We start from the raw sequence: 23768 nt of genomic DNA on the forward strand, positions 1-23768 counted from the left end.
GGCCCAGATTAACTAAGAGGACCACATTTTGAATTGTGTGTACTAACTAGATGGTAATTTTCCATGAAGAATAATTGTGGAACTCTTTAAGACTATTTTTGTGGTAGTGGAAGAAGTTTAAAACGTTTTACTTAAGATAAGCAGTTAAATATAGTCAAAGTTAAATGTAGTAAAATAATTGATCTGATTACTTTGATAGACTACTAGATCAACCTTATTACTTTGGATTGTAGGGCAGTTAAATCACACATTTCATCAGAAATAACTACACTTGGACTACTACACTTTTATACACTCTCCTACTAGAATATCACAGTATATGCAAACTGTAATAAAAGAGCACAGAAGACAATGAGGCATTGTTTAAGTTTTAAATAAAGAAAACATTATTTCACAACGTATTTGGACGACAGCGGGATGTTCATGAAGTCCTCTGGGCTGGAGGGGGATCAGTGGGAAGAGGGACCCACTGGCCGGAAAGGCGGAACCCCTTCCCTCTGAGGACCTCTGCCCCCAGGGGGGACACAAGTTAACTGAACACAGCATACATAGGGCCCTATAAAATCATGTAACTTTTTTGCCTGATTCCGTTTAGTTGTTTCCCGAATACCGTTTTCTCCGTTTAGTTTCCCCCCGATTTTTCAGGTTTTTGCTCTCAAAAATCACACTTTTTTAACAGATAACAACAAAATTGGATGTTCCAAGTCTACAACAATGCTTAAACCACATCAGGAGACCACTTTTGAGGTCTGTGAAAAATTGAAGACATAATTTTTTTTTGGTGTTGCCATTTAAAGCAAGTGTGCACCAGCAAGAGACTGTTGTTTGGTTATTGACGTTTCTGTAGCGCTCAAGTGATTGCAGAGTTTGCTAAACAAATGGCCACTGGATTGATGCAAATAATCATATAATTCTGCCAGGTAGGCATAGGCTACTTTGTAGTTAACATTTAATTGAGAAGGTTTTTGGGAAAAGCCTTTCCATCTCTACCAGAAGAAGGTTATCATTAGCATCATCGCTAACGGCTACACAAAGTGTGGACGTACACTACCAGTCAAACATTTTGACACACTTACTCATTCAAGGGTTTTTCTTTATTTTTACTATTTTTTACATTGTAGAATAACATTGAATACATCAAAACTATGAAATAACAGATATGGAATCATGTAGTAAACAAAAAAGTGTTAAACAAATCAAAATATATTTTATATTTGAGATTCTTCAAATAGCCACCCTTCGCCTTGATGACAGCTTTGCACACTCTTGGCATTCTCTCAACCAGCTTCACCTGGAATGCTTTTCCAACAGTCTTAAAGGAGTTCCCACATGCTGAGCACTTGTTGGCTGCTTTTCCTTCACTCTGCGGTCCGATTCATCCCAATCCATCTCAATTGGGTTGAGGTCGGGGGATTGTGGAGGCCAGGTCATCTGATGCAGCACTCCATCACTCTCCTTCATGGTAAAATAGCCCTTACACAGCCTGGAGGTGTGTTGGGTCATTGTCCTGTTGAAAAACAATGTCCATTGTCCATTGCTCGTGTTTCTTGGCCCAAGCAAGCTTCTTATTATTGGTGTCCTTTAGTAGTGGTTTCTTTGCAGAAATTCGACCATGAAGGCCTGATTCACACAGTCCCCTCTGAACAGTTGATGTTGATGTGTCTGTGACTTGAACTCTGTGAAGCATTTATTTGGGCTGCAATTTCTGAGGCTGGTGACTCTAATGAACTTATCCTCTGCAGCAGAGGTAACTCTGGGTCTTCCATTCCTGTGGTGGTCCTCATGAGAGCCAGTTCCATCATAGCGCTTGATGGTTTTTGCGACTGCACTTGAAGAAACATTCAAAGTTCTTGAAATGTTCCGTATTGACTGACCTTCATGTCTTAAAGTAATGATGGACTGTTGTTTCTCTTTGCTTATTTGAGCTGTTCTTGCCATAATATGGACTTGGTCTTTTATACCAAATAGGGCTATCTTCTGAATACACTATAGTTTTGATGTCTTCACTATTAATCTACCAAGTAGAAAATACTAAAAATAAAGAAAAACCTTAGAATGAGTAGGTGTGTCCAAACTTTTGACTGGTACTGTACATACGCACGCACACGCGCACACACACACACGGGTATTCCTGTTCCGTTTCAGAAAGTTGCAGGAAAATACGAATTACTAATGCTGACTGACTGAACCGAATAGGCTACACAACTCTCATTCAAATTAAAATGTCTAAACTACAGTTGTTGCATGTGAAAACCGAAAGAAGTTTTCACATGCAAAAAATGTAAAGTCAGAATGTGGGTCAGTGTTCCTTCTCCTTTCCCTCCTCTCACTTCGCTTGTTAGATATTGTGCACATTGATAGCTTGCTAGCAATCCTCCTCTCCTATTGATTTACTGTATCATAGTAGCAGGCTAACAGGAGGCAGCAGCAGTCTAAATGATCAGACCGAAACATGCGATGGGAAGTGATCGGGTGAAATATGAAGCGAGTGAACAGAGACAGCTTCACTCTATCCAATCAGAGTAGCAGGATCAACGTACAGCCCTCCCTTCTCTTTACAGACAGGCAACTAGCCAGTTGAGGTATTTACAGCACGGTGCTGAGAAGGAGGATGACACGCTGTTGCCTTGGCTGCCTCCTCTGGAGCAGTAGCTGCTTTCTTGTTGTTCACAATTCTTCATCATCCTTACACTATTGTTCTAAATTCAATCACCCTTTTCACTCTCTTCATTTTCCTTGCGAGTGTGAATATCCATAGCAACAGCTTAATGACGAGACATGAGAGAGCTGTTAGCTGAAGTTAGCTAGCTAATTTTCATCACTCAACTCAAAAAGCTGTAACCTTTGATTGGTAGTAGATACTTCTGTTCTGATTCCAGATTTGAATAGCAGATAAGTAGACCAAGATGTCATTACGTCTAAGTTGTTGTCTAAAGTGCTGCGAAAGTTGTCAAAATGTCTGTTGTTTGGAAAAAGTTGGTTTATGCAGTTACTAAAACAGATGTATCGTTAGATTGGTAGCAGATATTTTTGTTTCTGATTTCCGATTTAAATAGCAGAGAAGTAGAGGAAGATATCAAACGCCCAACTTTTTGTCTAACTTGTTGAGAAACTGGTCAAAGTAGCTGATTTGTGTCAAAAGTTGCATTGTTCACAGTGAATTGAATGTTGGAAGTTGACATTGTCACAACGGGACCTTTAGAAATCCCATGAAAGTGAATGAAGATGGGGGAAAAAAGGACAAAAAGCTTAATAGTTTAAAAAGTATAAAATATATCAAAAAGTTGTATGCAAGCATTCTGCACATTTGAAAGTTTGAATGACGTTTCTAGTTTAAACGGTGTAAGAGGAGTAGCATTCCAAATAATAAGAAGTATAACAAAAACTCTTGCTTCACAAGCCCCACAAAAAATTGCTGTCAGTAACTTTCTAAATTTAACAGGTAATCTACCTATACAAAAATGCATATGAGCACAGGCCCATCTGGCCTTGTAAAATGTGGTCTCGGTGGTGTTAAAGACAGCAATGTGTTGGCACATGTTTTAAACCTTATAATAAAAAAATAACTTGTTACAGCATAGTTAATGTATCGGAATGGATTGCAAATAATTCACCAGTCATTCAAATTAAATATGTTTCTTATATTTGTAGCTACTCAGTGCCACACCAATATACAATACTGTATAATCCATATTTTTACTTTCTCACAAAACTAAATATTCATGTGAATAGGACAACAGGAGACATAACAAAACAGACTAAGGGAACCTGATTTTTTTTATATTCAAAACACAGTAACACATTAACTTGCTCTTATATCGGTGTAGTTTTAATTGCATAGTAACAGTAGTAGAGTTGAGCGGTTTCTGTTACTATACAAGTGGAATAAACTCCACCTCATCACTATGCAATTACAATGCAATTAATGAAGTACTATATTATAACATGTAAATACAATGTTACTAGTGTAATTCATGACAGTGTTACTACACAGGTATAAGAGCAAATGAATGTAAATTGTTACCCAAAACACATACTGTACATCAATAGAGAGAAATGCATTGATAGATTATTTTTAAAAATATTATATTTTAGAAGCAAAACACAAATATAAATGTTATGATCTAGCTATTCTTTTGCCACATAAATACAATATGGAACAATATGTTGTTTTATACATCTTAGGTATGAGAAAAAAAGGAAAAGGCACATATTTATTTTGACAAAGAGTGACTGAACTGCTAGCAGTGTTGGGGAGTAGTTCCACTACATGTAATTCAGATAGTAATTTACCTAAATTTTTGCAGTAGCTTGGTGGTAGCTTAACTACATTCAAATCTTTGTAGTGTCTTTGGTAGTTCATTATTTTTATCATGTAGTGGTGTAGCTATCTACTGGAACTACCCACTACATTTATTCAACAACAAACATTTTTGGTAAATAACTACCCCCTATTTTTTCTCTCTCTCCCTGGCCGCTGGGCTAAGCCAAAGCACTCACTCTGGCTGTCACACAGATCTCACTGGGCTAAGCCGAAGCACTCACTCTGGCTGTCACACAGATCTCACTGGGCTAAGCCGAAGCACTCACTCTGGCTGTCACACAGATCTCACTGGGCTAAGCCGAAGCACTCACTCTGGCTGTCACACAGATCTCACTGGGCTAAGCCGAAGCACTCACTCTGGCTGTCACACAGATCTCACTGGGCTAAGCCGAAGCACTCACTCTGGCTGTCACACAGATCTCACTACACTGTTAACATCTGACTCCAGTGATGTGTTCTTGCAGTCATTTTTTAAAACTTTGTAGTCTATGACATTTCAGATTTAGATATGATAGTTTTTCACGAGGTAGTTTTCAAAGTAACTATTAAAGTAAACTATATGTTTCTTAAGGGTAGCTTAATGGTTCTATTCAATCAGATCCGCTTTAGCCGACATCCGCATAGCAGTTGTTTAGGCAGTGTTGGAGGTGGAACTGCATTAGAGCTGTCAAATACACAAGCAGCTCGTGGCATTATACCTAAAGCGGACATTGCCATTGGCTGCACGGAGTTGCATTAAGAGAAATCTCATGCAGCCTTGTTTATAAGTTTGAAACACTGGAATGTGAGATGTAATCTACATCTCGATTAGGCTGATAAAAATCCTCATTAATTCATTTAGGCTACTGATTTTCAATTTGAGCGTCATTATTTCTATATAGCCTACACTTTGTCGTTCTGAACATCTAACGCGAGTGACAATGATTAAGAGCATCTATTCACCGATTTGACAGCTCCAACGCAGTTACATCTCCGGCACCGTCAAACCATCAGCTATGCAGGTGTCGGCTATCGCCGGTTAACGCTTGATCTGATTGAATCTAGGCCTAAGTGTAGCTTAACCTCTTCCAGGGTGAAGTAATTGATACAAGCTGTAAACTATATTTTTAGAGTAGCTTCCCCAACACTGCCTGTTAGTAACCCAGACAGATAGTTATAGTCAGTTATCTGGTTAGCAAAGGGTACAAAACAAAACACAAACGCTTGGCCATTGAAGTGGATATATTCTTCTCTTTGGTATCTGAAATTTAAAGGTGGGTGATAACATCCACCTAAAGTGCTATACTTTGTGAGCTGGTCAGCTTTTGCATTGCTCTTTGAGAGGGATTTGCTTTCTTATCGTGGTGACTGACAGATCTACTGGGTCACTCTGAGTATCTTCCAAGGGTTCAACTAGTGTTTGCTTCTGCCATTTTCAGTTCCCCCATTTTGGAATTCTAGTGGTTCTGTTGCTCTCTGTGTGTCTTTTGAAGGGTCAGAGGGAGCAGTTGTTGCGTGGGGTGTATGGGGTTTTAATGTCTCACACACACATGCAGCCCTGTTGTTTGTCTGATTCGCCATCAGAAGTGCCCAGTCTTGAGGAGTGTTAAGGAGTCGTGACAGTGAAAGTGTATGTGTGCATCAGTGGTGTCTGGTGTGCAGGTATATACTGTACATGTCTGTCTCTAGGCATAGCCGCCCCTCAGTTCCGCAGGTGGCCTGGGCCCTCTGTTACTACACAGATCCTCCAGGGGGCGCAACAGAGTGTCCTCTCTGGGTTTATAGGGTATAGCGTAGCTGTCCTCCTCCATCAGTATCCGGTTCAACGTCTGCTCGTAGTTAATGTGGCGGCGCACCATCAGCACGTACTGGCGCCCTTCCTCCAGAGGGGGGCAGTCACACACGTTAGGCACCCACAGGAACTCGCGGTGCTCCAGGCGGAACCGATTGCGGTAGGTGTGGATGATCTGGACATCGTAGCGCGTCTCCTCGCCCCGGTACAGCTTGCTCATGACCTTGGCACGGAACACTGACAACCGATGAAAGACATTACGGTAACACTTAAAGCCAACAGGTATAATTTATTAGAACTTATAACTTACAAGCATGTATGAGCCTTTACAATGTTTTATAATAAGGCTTGTTGTGCCATGCTTGTTTTTCCATACTGTGATTTTGTGACTTCAAATGGCTGGTTTTCAGTTTTACAGAATTAAAAAAAAATGTTACAATTAAAGTGAGATTTGTCAATTTACACCACTAACCCCTAATGTTGTAAACCCAAACCAGCTGCAAATTGGGTAATGTGAATCGAAAGGTATTGTGTTCATAAAGCACACAAGGGTGTTTGAACCTCTAACTCCAGGTATTCAAGAAGTTCAGACGTACCGAAGTCTTTCTGGCAGTACTGCCTCTGGCGCTCCCCTCGACCCCGAGCCCGCCTACATTTCCCACAATGCCCTAAGGGAGTAGAAAGAGCAGCAGTGAGTTGATTTCAGCACAGATTGTGTAATACCCTGATTTAAAAAAACTATGTTTAGGATGGCACAGATGAGTTTCTGAGAGTGAGTAGGGGAATTGAGGATAGTAGAGTAGAGAGTAGGATAGATTAAAGGGAAGAGTAGAGTAGAGAGTAGGATAGATTAAAGGAAGAGTAGAGTAGAGAGTAGGATAGATTAAAGGGAAGAGTAGAGTAGAGAGTAGGATAGATTAAAGGAAGAGTAGAGTAGAGAGTAGGATAGATTAAAGGGAAGAGTAGAGTAGAGAGTAGGATAGATTAAAGGGAAGAGTAGAGTAGGATAGATTAAAGGGAAGAGTAGAGTAGAGAGTAGGATAGATTAAAGGAAGAGTAGAGTAGAGAGTAGGATAGATTAAAGGGAAGAGTAGAGTAGAGAGTAGGATAGATTAAAGGGAAGAGTAGAGTAGGATAGATTAAAGGGAAGAGTAGAGTAGAGAGTAGGATAGATTAAAGGAAGAGTAGAGTAGAGAGTAGGATAGATTAAAGGGAAGAGTAGAGTAGAGAGTAGGATAGATTAAAGGGAAGAGTAGAGTAGAGAGTAGGATAGATTAAAGGGAAGAGTAGAGTAGAGAGTAGGATAGATTAAAGGGAAGAGTAGAGTAGAGAGTAGGATAGATTAAAGGGAAGAGTAGAGTAGAGAGTAGGATAGATTAAAGGGAAGAGTAGAGTAGAGAGTAGGATAGATTAAAGGGAAGAGTAGAGTAGAGAGTAGGATAGATTAAAGGTAAGAGTAGAGTAGAGAGTAGGATAGATTAAAGGGAAGAGTAGAGTAGAGAGTAGGATAGATTAAAGGGAAGAGTAGAGTAGAGAGTAGGATAGATTAAAGGGAAGCGTAGAGTAGAGAGTAGGATAGATTAAAGGGAAGCGTAGAGTAGAGAGTAGGATAGGTTAAAGGAAGAGTTGAGTAGAGAGTAGGATAGATTAAAGGGAAGAGTAGAGTAGAGAGTAGGATAGGTTAAAGGAAGAGTTGAGTAGAGAGTAGGATAGGTTAAAGGGAAGAGTAGAGTAGAGAGTAGGATAGATTAAAGGGAAGAGTAGAGTAGAGAGTAGGATAGATTAAAGGGAAGAGTAGAGTAGAGAGTAGGATAGATTAAAGGGAAGAGTTGAGTAGAGAGTAGGATAGGTTAAAGGGAAGAGTTGAGTAGAGAGTAGGATAGGTTAAAGGGAAGAGTAGAGTAGAGAGTAGGATAGATTAAAGGGAAGAGTAGAGTAGAGAGTAGGATAGGTTAAAGGGAAGAGTTGAGTAGAGAGTAGGATAGATTAAAGGGAAGAGTAGAGTAGAGAGTAGGATAGGTTAAAGGGAAGAGTTGAGTAGAGAGTAGGATAGGTTAAAGGGAAGAGTTGAGTAGAGAGTAGGATAGGTTAAAGGGAAGAGTAGAGTAGAGAGTATGATAGATTAAAGGGAAGAGTAGAGTAGGATAGATTAAAGGAAGAGTTGAGTAATGGGGGGAGGCAGAGAGGATTGTAGCATTTGAGTAAGGGTAGAGTTGGGGTTTGGGGGAGTGGGGGTGAGATAGGGGTTGATGATTAGGTGAGATGAGGTGAGGGAGAGATTGGGGTGAGGTGGAGCAAACCTCCTCGGGGGGGTTGGGGTAGTCGGTTCCCCCTGGTTTCGTCCCTCTCCAGGCGGGGAAGGACAGGTGGGCGGTGGGGCTGGGGCTGGTGAGGGGGTTGGCGAGCTGGGTGGCGAGGGGACTTGACGGGCCAGCCACCTGGAGGAGCTGAGGGACAGTGCGGGAAAAGGTAAGTTACATTACTGAGTATCAACATGCCTTTGGACAAAGTTGGGGCCAGGAGTTTTTCATGACCTGACCAAGAAAATGACCTGGGTCCAAGACATAAACTTGAACGTAACTTTAAGGGATGGTTCAGCGATTTTACATATTTATTAGATATTTGTTTTCTTACCTTAGAAGCAGTCTATGGACAAGGAGTGACTGAAATCCACATTTGGGTTTTGTTAAACTAGCCACTGCCAACAAAATGTTACATTTTTAACCAAAGCACCATGTAGATCAATCTCCCCAGTTAAGCATGTTTAAAATTTCCTGCCCAAATAATTTTGAGATGAGGAAAGAAATATCTAAATATGTACAATTTCTGAACTATCCCTTTAAGTTTTGCATTAATCACCCATTAATGTGAGATTTGAGATTTGTGCAAACGATGGAGAAGCACATGTGTATCTTGAATCAGGATTCGGCCAAAGGATCTTTCCAATACATTCTTTAGGCAGAATCACTAAAGACTGACTTTCTGTCCAGCATCAAATCACTAGGATACGACATGAGCAAACATTGTCTTAGATCATTGATTTCTGCTCCAAAACGCTAACGCTAAAAAGCAAATCACTTTTGTTCATCTTGACTCCCCCAAAGGCTTTCAATGCTCCCTGTGACCCACAAGGTAAACAAGACCATGTTTCTGGACCAAACCCAGTCTTTAGCCACGACCCAAGAGGAACTGACTGCGTGACCCTTTAGTGGATCTAAACCCACCAGTTGGGTCTCAACCCGTCAGTTAGAAAACACTATGCTAGGGGCTAGGCTACTTCTCAACCCGCCAGTTGGGAAACACTATGCTAGGGACTAGGCTACTTCTCAACCCGCCAGTTAGAAAACACTATGCTAGGGGCTAGGCTACTTCTCAACCCGCCAGTTAGAAAACACTATGCTAGGGGCTAGGCTACTTCTCAACCCGCCAGTTAGAAAACACTATGCTAGGGGCTAGGCTACTTCTCAACCCGCCAGTTGGGAAACACTATGCTAGGGGCTAGGCTACTTCTCAACCCGCCAGTTAGAAAACACTATGCTAGGGGCTAGGCTACTTCTCAACCCGGCAGTTAGAAAACACTATGCTAGGGGCTAGGCTACTTCTCAACCCGTCAGTTAGAAAACACTATGCTAGGGGCTAGGCTACTTCTCAACCCGGCAGTTAGAAAACACTATGCTAGGGGCTAGGCTACTTCTCAACCCGCCAGTTGGGAAACACTATGCTAGGGGCTAGGCTACTTCTCAACCCGCCAGTTGGGAAACACTATGCTAGGGGCTAGGCTACTTCTCAACCCGGCAGTTAGAAAACACTATGCTAGGGGCTAGGCTACTTCTCAACCCGCCAGTTGGGAAACACTATGCTAGGGGCTAGGCTACTTCTCAACCCGCCAGTTAGAAACACTATGCTAGGGGCTAGGCTACTTCTCAACCCGCCAGTTGGGAAACACTATGCTAGGGGCTAGGCTACTTCTCAACCCGCCAGTTAGAAAACACTATGCTAGGGGCTAGGCTACTTCTCAACCCGGCAGTTAGAAAACACTATGCTAGGGGCTAGGCTACTTCTCAACCCGCCAGTTAGAAAACACTATGCTAGGGGCTAGGCTACTTCTCAACCCGCCAGTTAGGAAACACTATGCTAGGGGCTAGGCTACTTCTCAACCCGCCAGTTGGGAAACATTATGCTAGGGGCTAGGCTACTTCTCAACCCGCCAGTTGGGAAACACTATGCTAGGGGCTAGGCTACTCCCATTATGTCCTGCACCAAATCACTTGAGTAATTACTAAATGATCAAACCTGTTTTACTAAATTCTAAAGAATGCTAAAGTCTTAGATCATTGCTTTGTTGAGCACTACACAGAAATCAGTCAAAACTATGGTACTGTACCAAGCACCACTATCTCAGCATGGAATATGCAGTGGGTTTTGGGATTAGGAGTGTTATCACTAAACACTTCTAAGATAAGAGAGGGACATTCCACTCCAGAAACTTCATTCCTTGGCTTTATCTGTTATTGTCAGCCAAGTACAGATCAAAGTATAGCAGGTCAGCACATTGTATTCAGTTTTGGATCAAAGTCCACTTTTGCAGTTATATAGGACAAATATAATGATTTCTATTGAATGTTGGTTACATTCCAACCAGGGCCAATTTAATAGTAATACAACACTGATTATAAACCTATGATTGAGTTTGCAGTTAATCATTTCCCTCAGTTATATAAACGGATGTAATAAAACATTCCGGAAGACATTTGCTGCACATTAGCAAGGCACAGTCTGAGGCATTTTGTAGGCCAGGGGTTTTCAAACTGGGGTCCCTGTAAGCCTCCCAGTCCCATGTTGCCCAGGATTATGAACATAAATGGTAGATTACATTGTATTGTATAACACCCTCTAAACTTATTCCAAGGATCCCTTGGCCACAATGTGTTACCTCTGTTGTTGTTAATAATATTCATTTAAAAAAATGAAATGTAAAAAAACCTATTTGAATATTTTGAGATCTGGCAGTACCTCTGCAGTACCGGAGGCAGTCAGATCTGAAAATATTAAAAACGTTTTTTAAATTTAAAAACAAAAATGAATTTTACGTTGTAGAGCTTGTCGTAATGTGCGGATTTTGTTTTTATCTCTTGCAATAATGTTTAGATCCATCTATCTTCCATATCTATCTATCATGTATTGAACTTTAGTTACACAAACAGAGGATGAATGAAACCAGGGGCAGGTCTTACCCATGTAAATACGTACATCAAATTAAATTGACATTTTGGACATGAAATTTAACACATGTTAATATTAAGTACATTGACATCCATTTGGCTTTTGCTTAGAAAATGCTAGCTAGCTAAGTTAGCGGTTGGTGACAGCGGCTAGGTAAACAAACCCAAAACCTGGATTGCATTTTGTCCTTACACTTCTTACAAGGTAAGGAAACAACATGTTAATTTGGGTGAACTACCCCTTTAACAATGGTCAGCGGTCTTACCCCAGTAGGGTCTTGTGGTGACAGAGAGAGGCCTAGTAGTAGTAGTGGTGGTTGTGGTAGTAGTAGTAGTGGTGGTGGGGTGATCCCAGGGGATGTAGCTAGCAGTGTGGTGAGGCTGGCGTAGCTGACTCCTCCTGCCATGGTACAGGGCGTAGCTGTCTGGAGGGAGCCAATACTCGTATTCTATCCCCGGGTTCCTGTCTGTTGCCAACACCTGCAGACACATAACCACACAGTGTACAACGGATATATATTTGAATATAATTTGAAATATATTGTTTTATAATACCTGGTATATTTAAGCAATAAGGCCAAATGGGTGTGGTATATGGCCAATATACCACGGGTAAGGGCTGTTCTTATGCACAACGCAACACAGAGTGCCTGGATACAGCCCATAGCTGTGGTATATTGGCCATATACCACAAACCCCCCAGGTGCCTTATCGCTATTATAAACTGGTTACCAGCGTAATTAGAGCAGTAAAAAAAGAAATGTTTTGTCATACCCGTGGTATACGGTCTGATATACCACGGCTGTCAGCCAATCAGTATCAGGGCTCGAACCACCCAGTTTATAATTGTCAATATACCAACAATATACTGACAAAAATATAACATATGGATGACAATACATTTTGAAAATATACGTCAGTTACATATAGGAGAGAAGACTGAATGGTTCTGCTAAATTGGGGTTGAACAAGTATACTAACAAAGCTATCATTGCGTACCTTAATTTGTGAGGTTAGTTTGCCGTCTCTATATACGCTGAACAAAAATATACAGTAAACGCAACATGTAAAGTGTTGGTCACATGTTTCATGAGCTGAAAAAAAAAATCCCTGACATTTTCCATACGCACAAAAAGCTTATTTCTCTAAAATGTTGTGCACAAATTTGTTTACATCCCTGTTAGTGAGCATTTATCCTTTGCCAAGATAATCCATCAACCTGACAGGTGTGGCATATCAAGAAGATGATTAAAGCATGATCATTACACAGGTTCACCTTGTGCTGGGAACAATAAAAGGCCACTCTAAAATGTGCAGTTTTGTCACACAACACAATGCCACAGATGTCTGAAGTTTTGAGGGAGCGTGCATGTTGACTGCACGAATGCCCACCAGAGCTGTTGCCAGATAATTTAATGTTTATTTCTCTACCATAAGCCACCTCCAATGTCGTTTTAGAGAATTTGGCAGTACGTCCAACCGGCCTCACAATCGCAGACCACGTGTATGGCGTCGTTTGGGTGAGCGGTTGGCTGATGTCAACATTGTGAACTGACTGCCCCATGGTGGCGGTGGGGTTATGGTATGGACAGGCATAAGCTACAGAACACAATAGCATTTTATCGATGGCAATTTTAATGCATAAAAATACCGTAACGAGATCCTGAGGCCCATTGTGAGGCCCATTTGTTTTAAAAGGTATCTGTGACCAACAGATGCATATCTGTATTCCCAGTCATGTGAAATCCATAGATTAGGGCCTAATGAATTTATTTCAATTGACTGATTTCCTCATATGAACTGTAACTCAGTAAAATCAATGAAATTGTTGCATGTTGCGTTTATATTTTTGTTCAGTATAGTTATTGCATTGCAGCTCCTATCCCCTATAACTTTGACCAGACTGACCATGACGTGTAGGTCCTCCCTAGTGGGTCCAGGGACCTCAAAGCTTTCCCAGGTGTCCGCAGAGCGCTTGTACAGGAGCTTGGTTCCCGCTACGCTGTACTCCCCAGGAACACTGATCTTCCAGTTTCCATTAATGACAAACTGGGAACGCCCGTTCTGGAGCGCTGGAGGGGGAAGAGAAGGAATTGAATGAAGGTAGATGGGAATGTTTCTGATTTTCAATGCTGATTGGTGAAGTGAGACTGAAATTGGCTTTGTGACGATAATATGTATACAGTGTTTGATTGAATTATGCTAGGGTTGGGGTCATTTCCTTTTCAGTCAATTCAGGAAGTAAACAGAAATCGCAATTGAGGAAAATGTGTTTACTTCCTTAATTACATTTAACATTTTAGTCATTTAGCAGACGCTTTTATCCAAAGTGACTTACAGTAGTGTGCATACATTTTCATTTTCACAACCCTGGCGTTGCAAGTGCCATGCTCTACCAACTGAGCACATGGGACCACGGGACCACTTTACTAAATTGAAATGGAATAAACCCCAACCCTGCATTTTACATAAAGATTTCTTAATTCAGCAAAGTAATAAACATAGTTGCCTTGCCAAACAGAGTACCATTACTACATAATTGCCTTGTTTGGCCTAACAGTGACAAGTTGCAGGAACAGACAACAAATAGGGAAACCATCTCTTGGAAGTTAATTTTTTTGGTGGAAATCTTCCAACCAAATCAGAACTAACCAAGTACTTCCACCTTCCCGCCAGAAGGCCAGATCCCCAGTTCCTCCCACCCTCTTCCCGCACCCAGTTCCCCCACCCTGCCCCATGGCCAAATTAAACCTTTACGAGTGTTTCATTTCAGGATCCCTGCATTTTCCATTTCAGGAGTCACGTTATTTCGGTCTTGTAAATGTGGGTGAGAATAGATGGATAGCCTTGGGTGTTGTGTTGACTGGAGAGCCCACCCAGAGTGCAACTGGGTATCAACCAGAGAGCTGTATCGGTCTCTGGTGCCAGGAAGTGGCAGTAAGCTAACAGGAATGAGAGGGGAGCAGTATTATGACCAGATATGTAATGTGTCAGGGTAGCGGTGGAGTTCTATAGCCATGGGTGGGTGGGTTGAAACTCATAGCAGACATACAGAACATGATAAAAAGGATAATCTCTCAAAGCAAATTATCGGTCACAACCAGCTGTCTGTATATGTACTGTATATAGTTAGTGATACTACAGAACATTGACGCTGTCCTTGTGTGACAGTTCATTCCCAGTGTGTGTGTGTGTGTGTGTGTGTGTGTGTGTGTGTGTGTGTGTGTGTGTGTGTGTGTGTGTGTGTGTGTCAAGCTGAGCCATCTCTTACCCAGATAGTTCCTGCTGTTATCGGTGACGCGGATGTGAGTAGCTCCAGCTGGGATCATGGTCACTTCATTGTACCCAAACGGACCCGCTATAGCCAACAGAGTACAGAGACATTCATTAAGACAGATATTACACCAGTGGGAGACAAGCATAAACCATTCATTTAGAGACTGGGTAACACTAATGATGTATATAAACAACATATGTGGTGCAGCATGTGATATATGCAATATATATGTGAATATATACTATATATGCTTATATGTGTAACACTTCTAAAACTTTATTAAAGTAAATACATATGGATTTCTTTCCTGAATAATATATTCTCATAGCAAATAGTTAATACATACATATCCATTTACTAATATTAATGATAACGACTAAATTAGGATTATATAATGATTTACAGACAGTTTACTAATGGTTAACATTTAAAACCAAAGAGGGATATTTCACCATCGAGCCAAAAGCATGAACCATTCATTTAGAGAGTGATATTTCACTAGTGGGCCAAAAGCAGGCAACATCTCTATGGTCCCCCTGCTGCTGGTGGGTGAAAGGCAAGCAGCAACCCTATTCATCCTGTTTTTTTCTATGGGACTGAGATCCCGTTGCTCTTGTTTTGACAATTGTAGGTATCTGAGATTAAAAGCTATGCGCAGAGTTAAAGTGCTATTTTAAAGTTGTCAATTTTCTTATTATTTTGTGTTTGAAGAAAGCGTAAAGCTAATATTGGTGATTTACCGCCACCATACTGGAGTCCTGAACCAAATATTGTGTGCAATTCATATATTCTGGCCACTAGATGGCGGTGATATAGCTTACAGGGGCAATCAGCGGTTGCTACATCAATTTTTGGATTTATAAATTAATGATATGTACCCATTGATTCTTGAAGAATATAACTTATAAATGCCTCATGAACTTACTTCAACTGCTGTACCCCATCGGAACCCAAAATATAAGCTTGTTTTACTCCAACAAAGAAAATGTAAACAAACACTATTTGGCCTCACAACATGGTTAAAGCTATAATGTTGATATCATGGATGGTCAGTCCTTGCATTCGTAGCTTTGTCTATGAATTTGAGAGTGGTTACATTTCTCCAGCCCCATCCCTCAGCTTTTTACCGAAACCAGGGGCAGGGAGAATGCTTTGTTATTGTTTCTACTGCTGATTGCCGCTTTAAAGCCATTTACTAACCATATGCAACCCAATTTGAAGACAATGCTATAATCATTGACTAGTTTAAAATGGTGCAAGCACTCAATGGCAATGTCCATGCTAAAACAGGTTATGTCCATCTAGAGCCCTCTATCCATCTCTATGGTTCAGCAATAGACTTAGTTATGAACCTGAGTTTGAGTTTTTTTTATGAATCTCGTGTGTTAGTGCTGGGCTAGAACAAAGGCCTGCAGACAGCGGAGGGGCCTACCCTTACTAAGTTCAGCTGTGTTCAGGACTTCCTCGTTCAAACAAACATCTAGCAACATCTAAAAACCAAAACCATGTTTTCTCTGCAAGCTAACATTATTGTGTGGCTATACTTGTTGTTTTCGAGTTAGTAGGTACTGTTAAAAATGCCACGAAATAGCTTTTCATTCAAATTCCAGTGGTTGCATGGCCAAATGCAAAGCAAATGTAGGAAAAATCCAACTTGTGCAAACCTGCATCAAAGCAACACAGCCTAGTGTTGTGTGAAGAGCTGGAGTCAGTCAGCTGTTCTACAACACAACATTCTAAAACGGTCTAGTTTTGGCTCTCCTTATGGTCGGCTGTTAGATCTGTACAGGGCTGTAGAGTTAGGAAACTGATCTAGATGTATTTTTGTGTTAGTGCTAGGCTGAAACAAAGACCTTCACACATTTTAGCCACAAAGGTGCCTATCCTGTAGAGTTCAGCTGTAGGGTTTGTGTTATCAACCTTGACTTAGAGTGAGGAGGAGTTGTAAAATGTTCTGTTCCACCTCCGGTTAACGTTAGAGAGTTATAGCCTGACCGTGATGATTATTTGAATCAGGTGTTTTCGTGCTGGGCTGGAACAAATGCCTGTACACCAGACGTGCCTACCCTTAAGAAGATCTTATAGGGTTAGAAAGGTTAGAAAAATGTAAGTAAGTCGCTCTGGATAAGAGCATCTGCTAAATGACTACAATGTAAATCTAGATATAGCCTGACCGTGATGAGTTCTCTGGGCCCTTGGCTTTTGACCCTGTGGGAAGTAATGATTGTGCCCAGCGGCATCAAATCTGTTACGCCTCATTCGGACACACAGCTGCAGGAGGAGAGAAAACCAGGCAAGCCCTCCTAGGCTACCCAGGCACCCAAACAAAGCCTTCTTTCTCTCCATGTTTTCTCCTCACTCAAGCTGAACCATTATGAAGCAGTACAGTCACTCTTCAGTTACCATGCCCACACGCGGCGCCAGCTCAAGAGAGGATTCTGTTTCAGAATGGAGAGCAGTGCCAAATCACACGGCAGAGGTGTTGGCTGCTCTGTGTGTGTGTGTCTGTGTGCGGAGGATGTATTCTTGTGTCTGTATGTTTGTGTCTGCCTTTGATAGAGACAGAGTGCACGTGTGTGTGTGTGTGCGTGCGTGCGTGTTTCACTGCTGCTTGAACACTCGGTCACTGTCCTGCAGGAACCACTTAGGTTGAGAATTCCATGGCGGAGGGCCAGAATATAGAGTTTGGTGGCCTCTGCTTTGACCCTCAGAACACACACACAGTGCATTTATGGCCCTAGCGTAAAATATTCTGTTAACGCTCTGTTTGAACATTCTATTTCCATTGAGTGAAGCAAGTACCATTAATTAGCGTTCCCTTATCGAAACTTAATGAATCCAGCTTTGACTAAACATATACACTGAGTGTACAAAACATTAGAAACACCTGCTCCTTCCATGACTTAGACTGACCAGGTGAATGCTATGATCCCTTATTGATGTCACTTGTTAAATCCACTTCAATCAGTGTAGATGAAGGGGAGGAGACAAGTTAAAGAAGGATTTTTAAGCCTTGAGACAATTGAGACATGGATTGTCTATGAGTGCCATTCATGGGCAAGACAAAAAGATTGAAGTGCCTTTGAAAAGGGAATGGTACTAGGTGTACCGGTTTGAGTGTGTCAAGAACTGCACCGCTGCTGGGTTTTTCACGCTCAACAGTTTCCCGTGTGAATCAATGGTCCACTACCCAAAGGACATACAGCCAACTTCACACAACTGTGGGAAGCATTGAAGTCAACATGGGCCAGCATCCCTGTGGAACCTTTTGACACCTTGTAGAGTCCATGCCCCGACAAATTGAGGCTGTTCTGAGGGCAAAGGGGGTGCAACTAAAAATGAGGAAGTTCCTAATGTTTTGTACATTCAGTGTATGTCAGCCCATTTCGTTTACTCTGTCTATGCTTCAGAGGTTGTGTTTGTGTGTGTGTGGTGTGTGTGTGTGTGTTTGTGGTGTTTGTGTGTGTGTGTATGTGTATGTGTGTGTATGTGTATGTGTGCGTGCATGCATGTGTGTCTATACCTGCTCCCTGTGCATTCTGGTACACACTCCTGTGGTGTAGACAGGTTGAGTTCTGTCCTCCACACACCATACAGGCATCCTCCTGCTGGTCCGAGCCCAGGATCAGGTCACAGCCCGGTGTCTGCACAACACAAGTTCAGGCAAAGTACAGACAACGTTGAGACAATATACAGACAACGTTCAGACAACATACAGACAACGTTCAGACAACATACAGACAACGTTCAGACAACCTACAGACAACACAGAGACAATGAACATAAAACCAGACACACATCAGACAAAGCAACAAAAATAATCTAGGTTGAAAACCAAATACAGCACCCAAAGATAACACCTGAAAAACACAGCGCCACTAACTGGTGATGGACTTGTTAAAGGTAGACTCAGCAAAATTCCACAAGCAGCACCGCAGATACTGAGATGAGCAAGATGCAAGACTCTCTAAGGGTTATATGTGGTTAGGCAGCAGTGGTCTCACACGATGACCAGCTAACTCTAACCATTCTATAGAGAGGCCAGTGCTGTCCGGATGCTCGGAAAGGCACCAGTGGCCCCAATGCACCTTCTACGGCAGAGAATTCAGACACAGATACGCACTCACTCACGCATGCGTGCACACACACACACATATATATGCAGTCACTCACACAACACACAAACCCATGTGAAAGTGCATGTACACACCATTTACTTGGATATACCACAGAGGCACAAAGAGGGACTGGTGACAAGGGAAGCTGTGGAGTGATGGAGGAGAGAAGAGGAGGGGAAATGAGGGGAGAGGAGGGAAGGAGAGACGAGGAGAGGGGAGGGGAGGGGAGGAGAGACGAGGAGAGGGAGGGGAGGAGAGACGAGGAGAGGGGAGGAGAGATGAGGAGAGGGGAGGGAAGGAGAGATGAGGAGAGGGGCGAGGAGGAGAGGGAAGGAGAGGGGAGGGGAGGAGAGATGAGGAGGGGGGAGGAGAGGGGAGGAGAGACAAGGAGAGGGGAGGGGAGGAGAGACGAGGAGAGGGGAGGGGAGATGAGGAGAGGGGAGGGGAGGAGGATGAGGAGAGGAGAGGAGAGGAGAGGAGAGGAGAGGAGAGGAGAGGAGAGGAGAGGAGAGGAGAGGAGAGGAGAGGAGAGGAGAGGGAGAGGAGAGGAGAGGAGAGGAGAGGAGAGGAGGGGAAGAGAAATGAGGAGAGGAGAAACGAGAAGGGAGGAGAGACGAGGAGAGGGGTGGGGAGGAGAGGAGAGATGAGGAGAGGGGAGGGGAGGAGAGATGAGGAGAGGGGAGGGGAGGAGAGACATGGAGAGGAGAGAAGAGGAGAGACATGGAGAGGAGAGAAGTGGAGAGCAGTGACGAGCAGAGACGTAGAGAGCAGAGACGAGGAGAGGAGAGGAAAGGAGAGGAGACGACAGAAGAGGAGAGACGTGGAGCGGAGAGACGTGGAGAGCCGAGGAGAGACGTGGAGAGCAGAGACAAGGAGAGGAGAGACCAGGGAACGGAGAGGAGAGATATGGAGAGAAAATGAAAGGAGAAACATGAACCCTACAAAGCACTGGAGCCTGGTGAAAAGCACCATATAAATAGAAATCATTATTATAATTATTATATTAAAAACTCAGAGCAGAGAGAGAGAAGATTCAAGTGGGACTTTGTGTATGTGTGTGTGTGTATATGTGCGTGTAAAGGGGTCATTTGCTTGCTACACCCCAGAGATGGACAGATTACAGTCTGTACCTTCCTTCTGCAGTGCAGAGAAAACCAATCAAGTGGGAGGTTCTGGAGTAGAGACCAGCAATCTAGGAAACATATAATGATCTACCCCTCACACACACACACACACACACACACAGTGAATCTGTGTACACAACAGGGTATGAATCAACGCAACAAGCTACCTGAGTGCATGAGGGGCCCTTTACTGTACACACACACAATATTTAGTCCAGGCAGCTTTGTGTAGTGTTGGTCTGAACTCAATCTGTGTCACGCTGCCTTCCAGCCCAGCTGGACTCTGCATCTGCTTCCTGTCCTAGACCACGCCCCCCCCCGTGACCTCAGACAGCTTATGGCCACCGCTGACCTCACGCCCCATAAATCCACTCATACACTTCAACAAAGACAGACAAGCACACATGCAGACATAAAGACCAGCATGGTAATGTTCACACTCACACACAGAGACAGACACACACACACAGAGACAGACACACACATGTTTGGATTTGGTACTAATGACCAAAGCCTCAACCTCAGGGTAGAGAATTGAATTTCCAATCATCTCCATCTGCTAGTGTGTGTGAGAGATGGGAGAACCCTATTACTGAGGTGTGTGAGTGTGTGTGTGTGTCCCTGAAAGGGCCCCTCATGCAACCCCTTGTTGCATTGTTCCATTTGCACAGAGCCACAACATGTCTGTGTGTGTGTCTTTATCTGCTGCTTGAACACTCGGTCACTGTCCTGCAGGAACCACTTAGGTTGAGAATTCCATGGAGGAGGGCCAGAACATTGTGTTTGGTGGCCTCTGCTTTGACCCTCAGAACACACACACACACACACACAGTGCATTTATGAGCGTAATGTTCTGTTAATGCTCTGTTTGAACATTCTGTTTCTTTGTAGTGCAGCAATACCATTCATGTTTAGTGTCCCCTTATCGAAACGTAATGAATCCAGCTTTGATTAAACATCAATTAGTTATAAAAGAAAGCCACAAGGAATGTCAGCCCTTGACATTTATTTTGCTCTGTCTATCCTTTAGAGGCTGTGTTTGTGTGTGTTCGTGCGTGCAGGCGTGTGTGTGCTCTGACAAGTCCACTGACAAGTGCACTCTGGTCCTAATGCACAGGATGAGTGCACTACTGCTGAGAGAACCAGAGGAAATGGCCAACACAGTCCTAATACTGTCCAGACAGAGAGAGACAGAGAGAGAGACAGAGAGAGAGACAGAGAGAGAGAGAGACAGAGACAGAGAGAGACAGACGGAGAGAGAGAGAGACAGAGAGAGAGAGAGAGAGAGAGAGAGAGAGACAGAAAGGGCAAGAGTGAGAGAAAGAATGTGTGCCTTCGATTCCCGTACTGCCTGACACACACACATCGTGAAACCACCTCTCTGCATAGTGGGGGGACACACACAAAATTGTCACTCACCAAGCATTTTCCGTTGACACACACAGCTCCAGGCTCTTTACTGCAGGCAGTGCCGTCCAGGACGCGACCAAAGTTGTAGTAGAAGTTGTGACCCAGGGCCAGACAGCTCAACTCACATGGGTTAGAACCTTAGGAGAGGAGGGAAGTTAGAGTAGGTGGTATTATATAACAATCTAAACGTACACATACAGCACTAGTCAAAAGTTTGGACACACCTACTCATTCCAGGGTTTTTCTTAATTTTTTACTATTTTCTACATTGTAGAATAATTGTGAAGACATCAAAACTATGAAATAACACATATGGAATCATGTAGTAACCAAAAAAGTGTTAAACAAATCAAATTGCCAAGAGTGTGCAAAGCTGTCATCAAGGTAAAGGTTGGCTACTTTGAAGAATCTCAAATATAAAATATATTTTGATTTGTTTAACACTTTTTTTGGTTACTACATGATTCCATATGTGTTATTTTATAGTTTTGATGTCTTCACTATTAATCTACAATGTAAAAAATAGTAAAAATAAAGAAAAACCCTGAATTAGTAGGTGTCCAAACTTTGGACTGATACTGTATATACAACCACCTCACTGACAGACATTACCTCTCAGCTACACTAAACAGTACAGTTACAGGTACTAGAAAGTTGGGTTAGTCAGGTTACTGGCTGCAGTGTCTATGAAACATTGCATTCTAGTCTATTGTCTCCTAGCCTTAGCACAGCAGTACAGGGTTTTAAAAAAACGTTACATTAGAATTGAAGGAAGGAGGTAACTTGTAGCAGGTGGGGGACAGATAGGAATGGAATGAGGTAGGAGAAGAGGGAAGGAGGTAGGAGGTAGGAGAAGGAGGTAGGAGAAGGAGGTAGGAGAAGGGGGAAGGAGGTAGGAGAAGGGGGAAGGAGGTAGGAGAAGGAGGTAGGAGAAGGGGAAGGGGGAAGGGGGGAAGGAGGTAGGAGAAGGGGAAAGGAGGTAGGAGGTAGGAGAAGGAGGTAGGAGAAGGGGTAAGGGGGGAAGGAGGTAGGAGAAGGGGGAAGGAGGTAGGAGAAGGAGGTAGAAGAAGGGGGAAGGGGGGAAGGAGGTAGGAGAAGGGGGAAGGAGGTAGGAGGTAGGAGAAGGGGAAGGAGGTAGGAGAATAGGTAGGAGATGGGGGAAGGAGGTAGGAGGTAGGAGAAGGAGGTAGGAGAAGAGGGAAAGGAGGTTGGAGAAGGGGAAAGGAGGTAGGAGGAGAGGGAAAGGAGGTTGGAGAAGGGGAAAGGAGGTAGGAGGAGAGGGAAGGAGGTTGGAGAAGGGGAAAGGAGGTAGGAGGAGAGGGAAAGGAGGTTGGAGAAGGGGAAAGGAGGTAGGAGGAGAGGGAAGGAGGTAGGAGGTAGGAGAAGAGGGAAGGGGGGAAGGAGGTAGGATAAGAGGGAAAGGGGTAGGAGAATGGGGAAGGAGGTAGGAGAAGAGGGAAGAAGGTAGGAGAAGGGGGAAGTGGGGAAGCAGTGGTGGGGGATAGGGTGCAGAGGGGAAAGAGTGAAACAGGTCAGTGGAGAGTATGGACTGAACTCATAATACAGGTGTGGCCAAATGACAAGCAGATTTCCAAATGGACACATGCCACATTTAGCACGCACACGCACACACACACGTGTCATGCCTCACCGACCTCCATGGAAGGTGGTCCATCTGTAGCTGTTTCCAGCCACCAGCGGTCTGTCGTTGTAGGCAGAACACTGCATCTCCCTGAAGTCCTCTGAGCCCCCAGTACACCCCTACAGCAGACAGACACAGAGAGACCTGGTTACCCAGTGCTATGCACTCACACGTGCATGCCTCAAAACACCTCACCATCTTATGTTAATATGTTTAGAGTTCATTAATATACTGTACTGGGCTCCCGAGTGGCGCAGCGGTCTAAGGCACTGCATCTCAGTGCTTGAGGCGTCACTACAGACCCCCTGGTTCGATTCCAGGCTGTATCACAACTGGCCGTGATTGGGAGTCCCATAGGGCGGCGCACAATTGGCCCAGCGTCGTCCGGGTTTGGCTGGTGTAGGCCATCATTGTAAATAAGAATTTGTTCTTAACTGACTTGCCTAGTTAAATAATGGTAAAATAAAAAAATATTTAAAAAATACTGACTCACTGTCTAAACACACACCCACACGTCTGACACACAGGATCCGCACCGTATACTTTCCAAGAAAACGGTATATCTTCAAGAATATATATCATGAGGGTGTAGATGAAAACTCTATGTTATATCTATCTATTTATGGGACTCCGATAGAAGCATATGCACTGTTCATATAGTATCAGGAGCTCAACTTCTGTACAGTACAATGAAGTGACAGGTTCATATTTTCAGTGAAACTGATCACGCCCAGACAGCATACCTGCTTGGTTAAATATAGTAACAGCACAGTTCACATTCACTGAACCAACTTTGTTATCAGCCCTCAAGCACACTCAGCTTATCGTTTCAAAATGTTTGACAACAATATGAAAGTCTGCATCGATTAAGACCATTCTG

General features: G+C 43.1%; 1 protein-coding gene across 1 annotated transcript in view; it reads right to left on the reverse strand.

Annotated features, from left to right (window-relative positions):
- Positions 1-3620: 3620 nt before the first annotated feature.
- The window catches only part of adamtsl5 (ADAMTS like 5), a 53245-nt gene continuing 33097 nt past the window's right edge, over positions 3621-23768 (reverse strand). Inside the window, exons 5-13 of the mRNA XM_045209592.1 lie at positions 22902-23007; positions 21256-21383; positions 18118-18238; positions 14589-14675; positions 13226-13389; positions 11584-11797; positions 8396-8542; positions 6692-6763; positions 3621-6332 (exon numbers count right to left, since the gene is read on the reverse strand). Of these exons, the coding sequence (XP_045065527.1) occupies positions 5989-6332; positions 6692-6763; positions 8396-8542; positions 11584-11797; positions 13226-13389; positions 14589-14675; positions 18118-18238; positions 21256-21383; positions 22902-23007 (1383 nt within the window). The 3' untranslated portion in view covers positions 3621-5988. The remainder of the gene's footprint in view (positions 6333-6691; positions 6764-8395; positions 8543-11583; positions 11798-13225; positions 13390-14588; positions 14676-18117; positions 18239-21255; positions 21384-22901; positions 23008-23768) is intronic.

The sequence above is a fragment of the Coregonus clupeaformis genome, chromosome 30, assembly GCF_020615455.1.
Source record: "Coregonus clupeaformis isolate EN_2021a chromosome 30, ASM2061545v1, whole genome shotgun sequence".
NCBI lineage: Eukaryota > Metazoa > Chordata > Actinopteri > Salmoniformes > Salmonidae > Coregonus > Coregonus clupeaformis.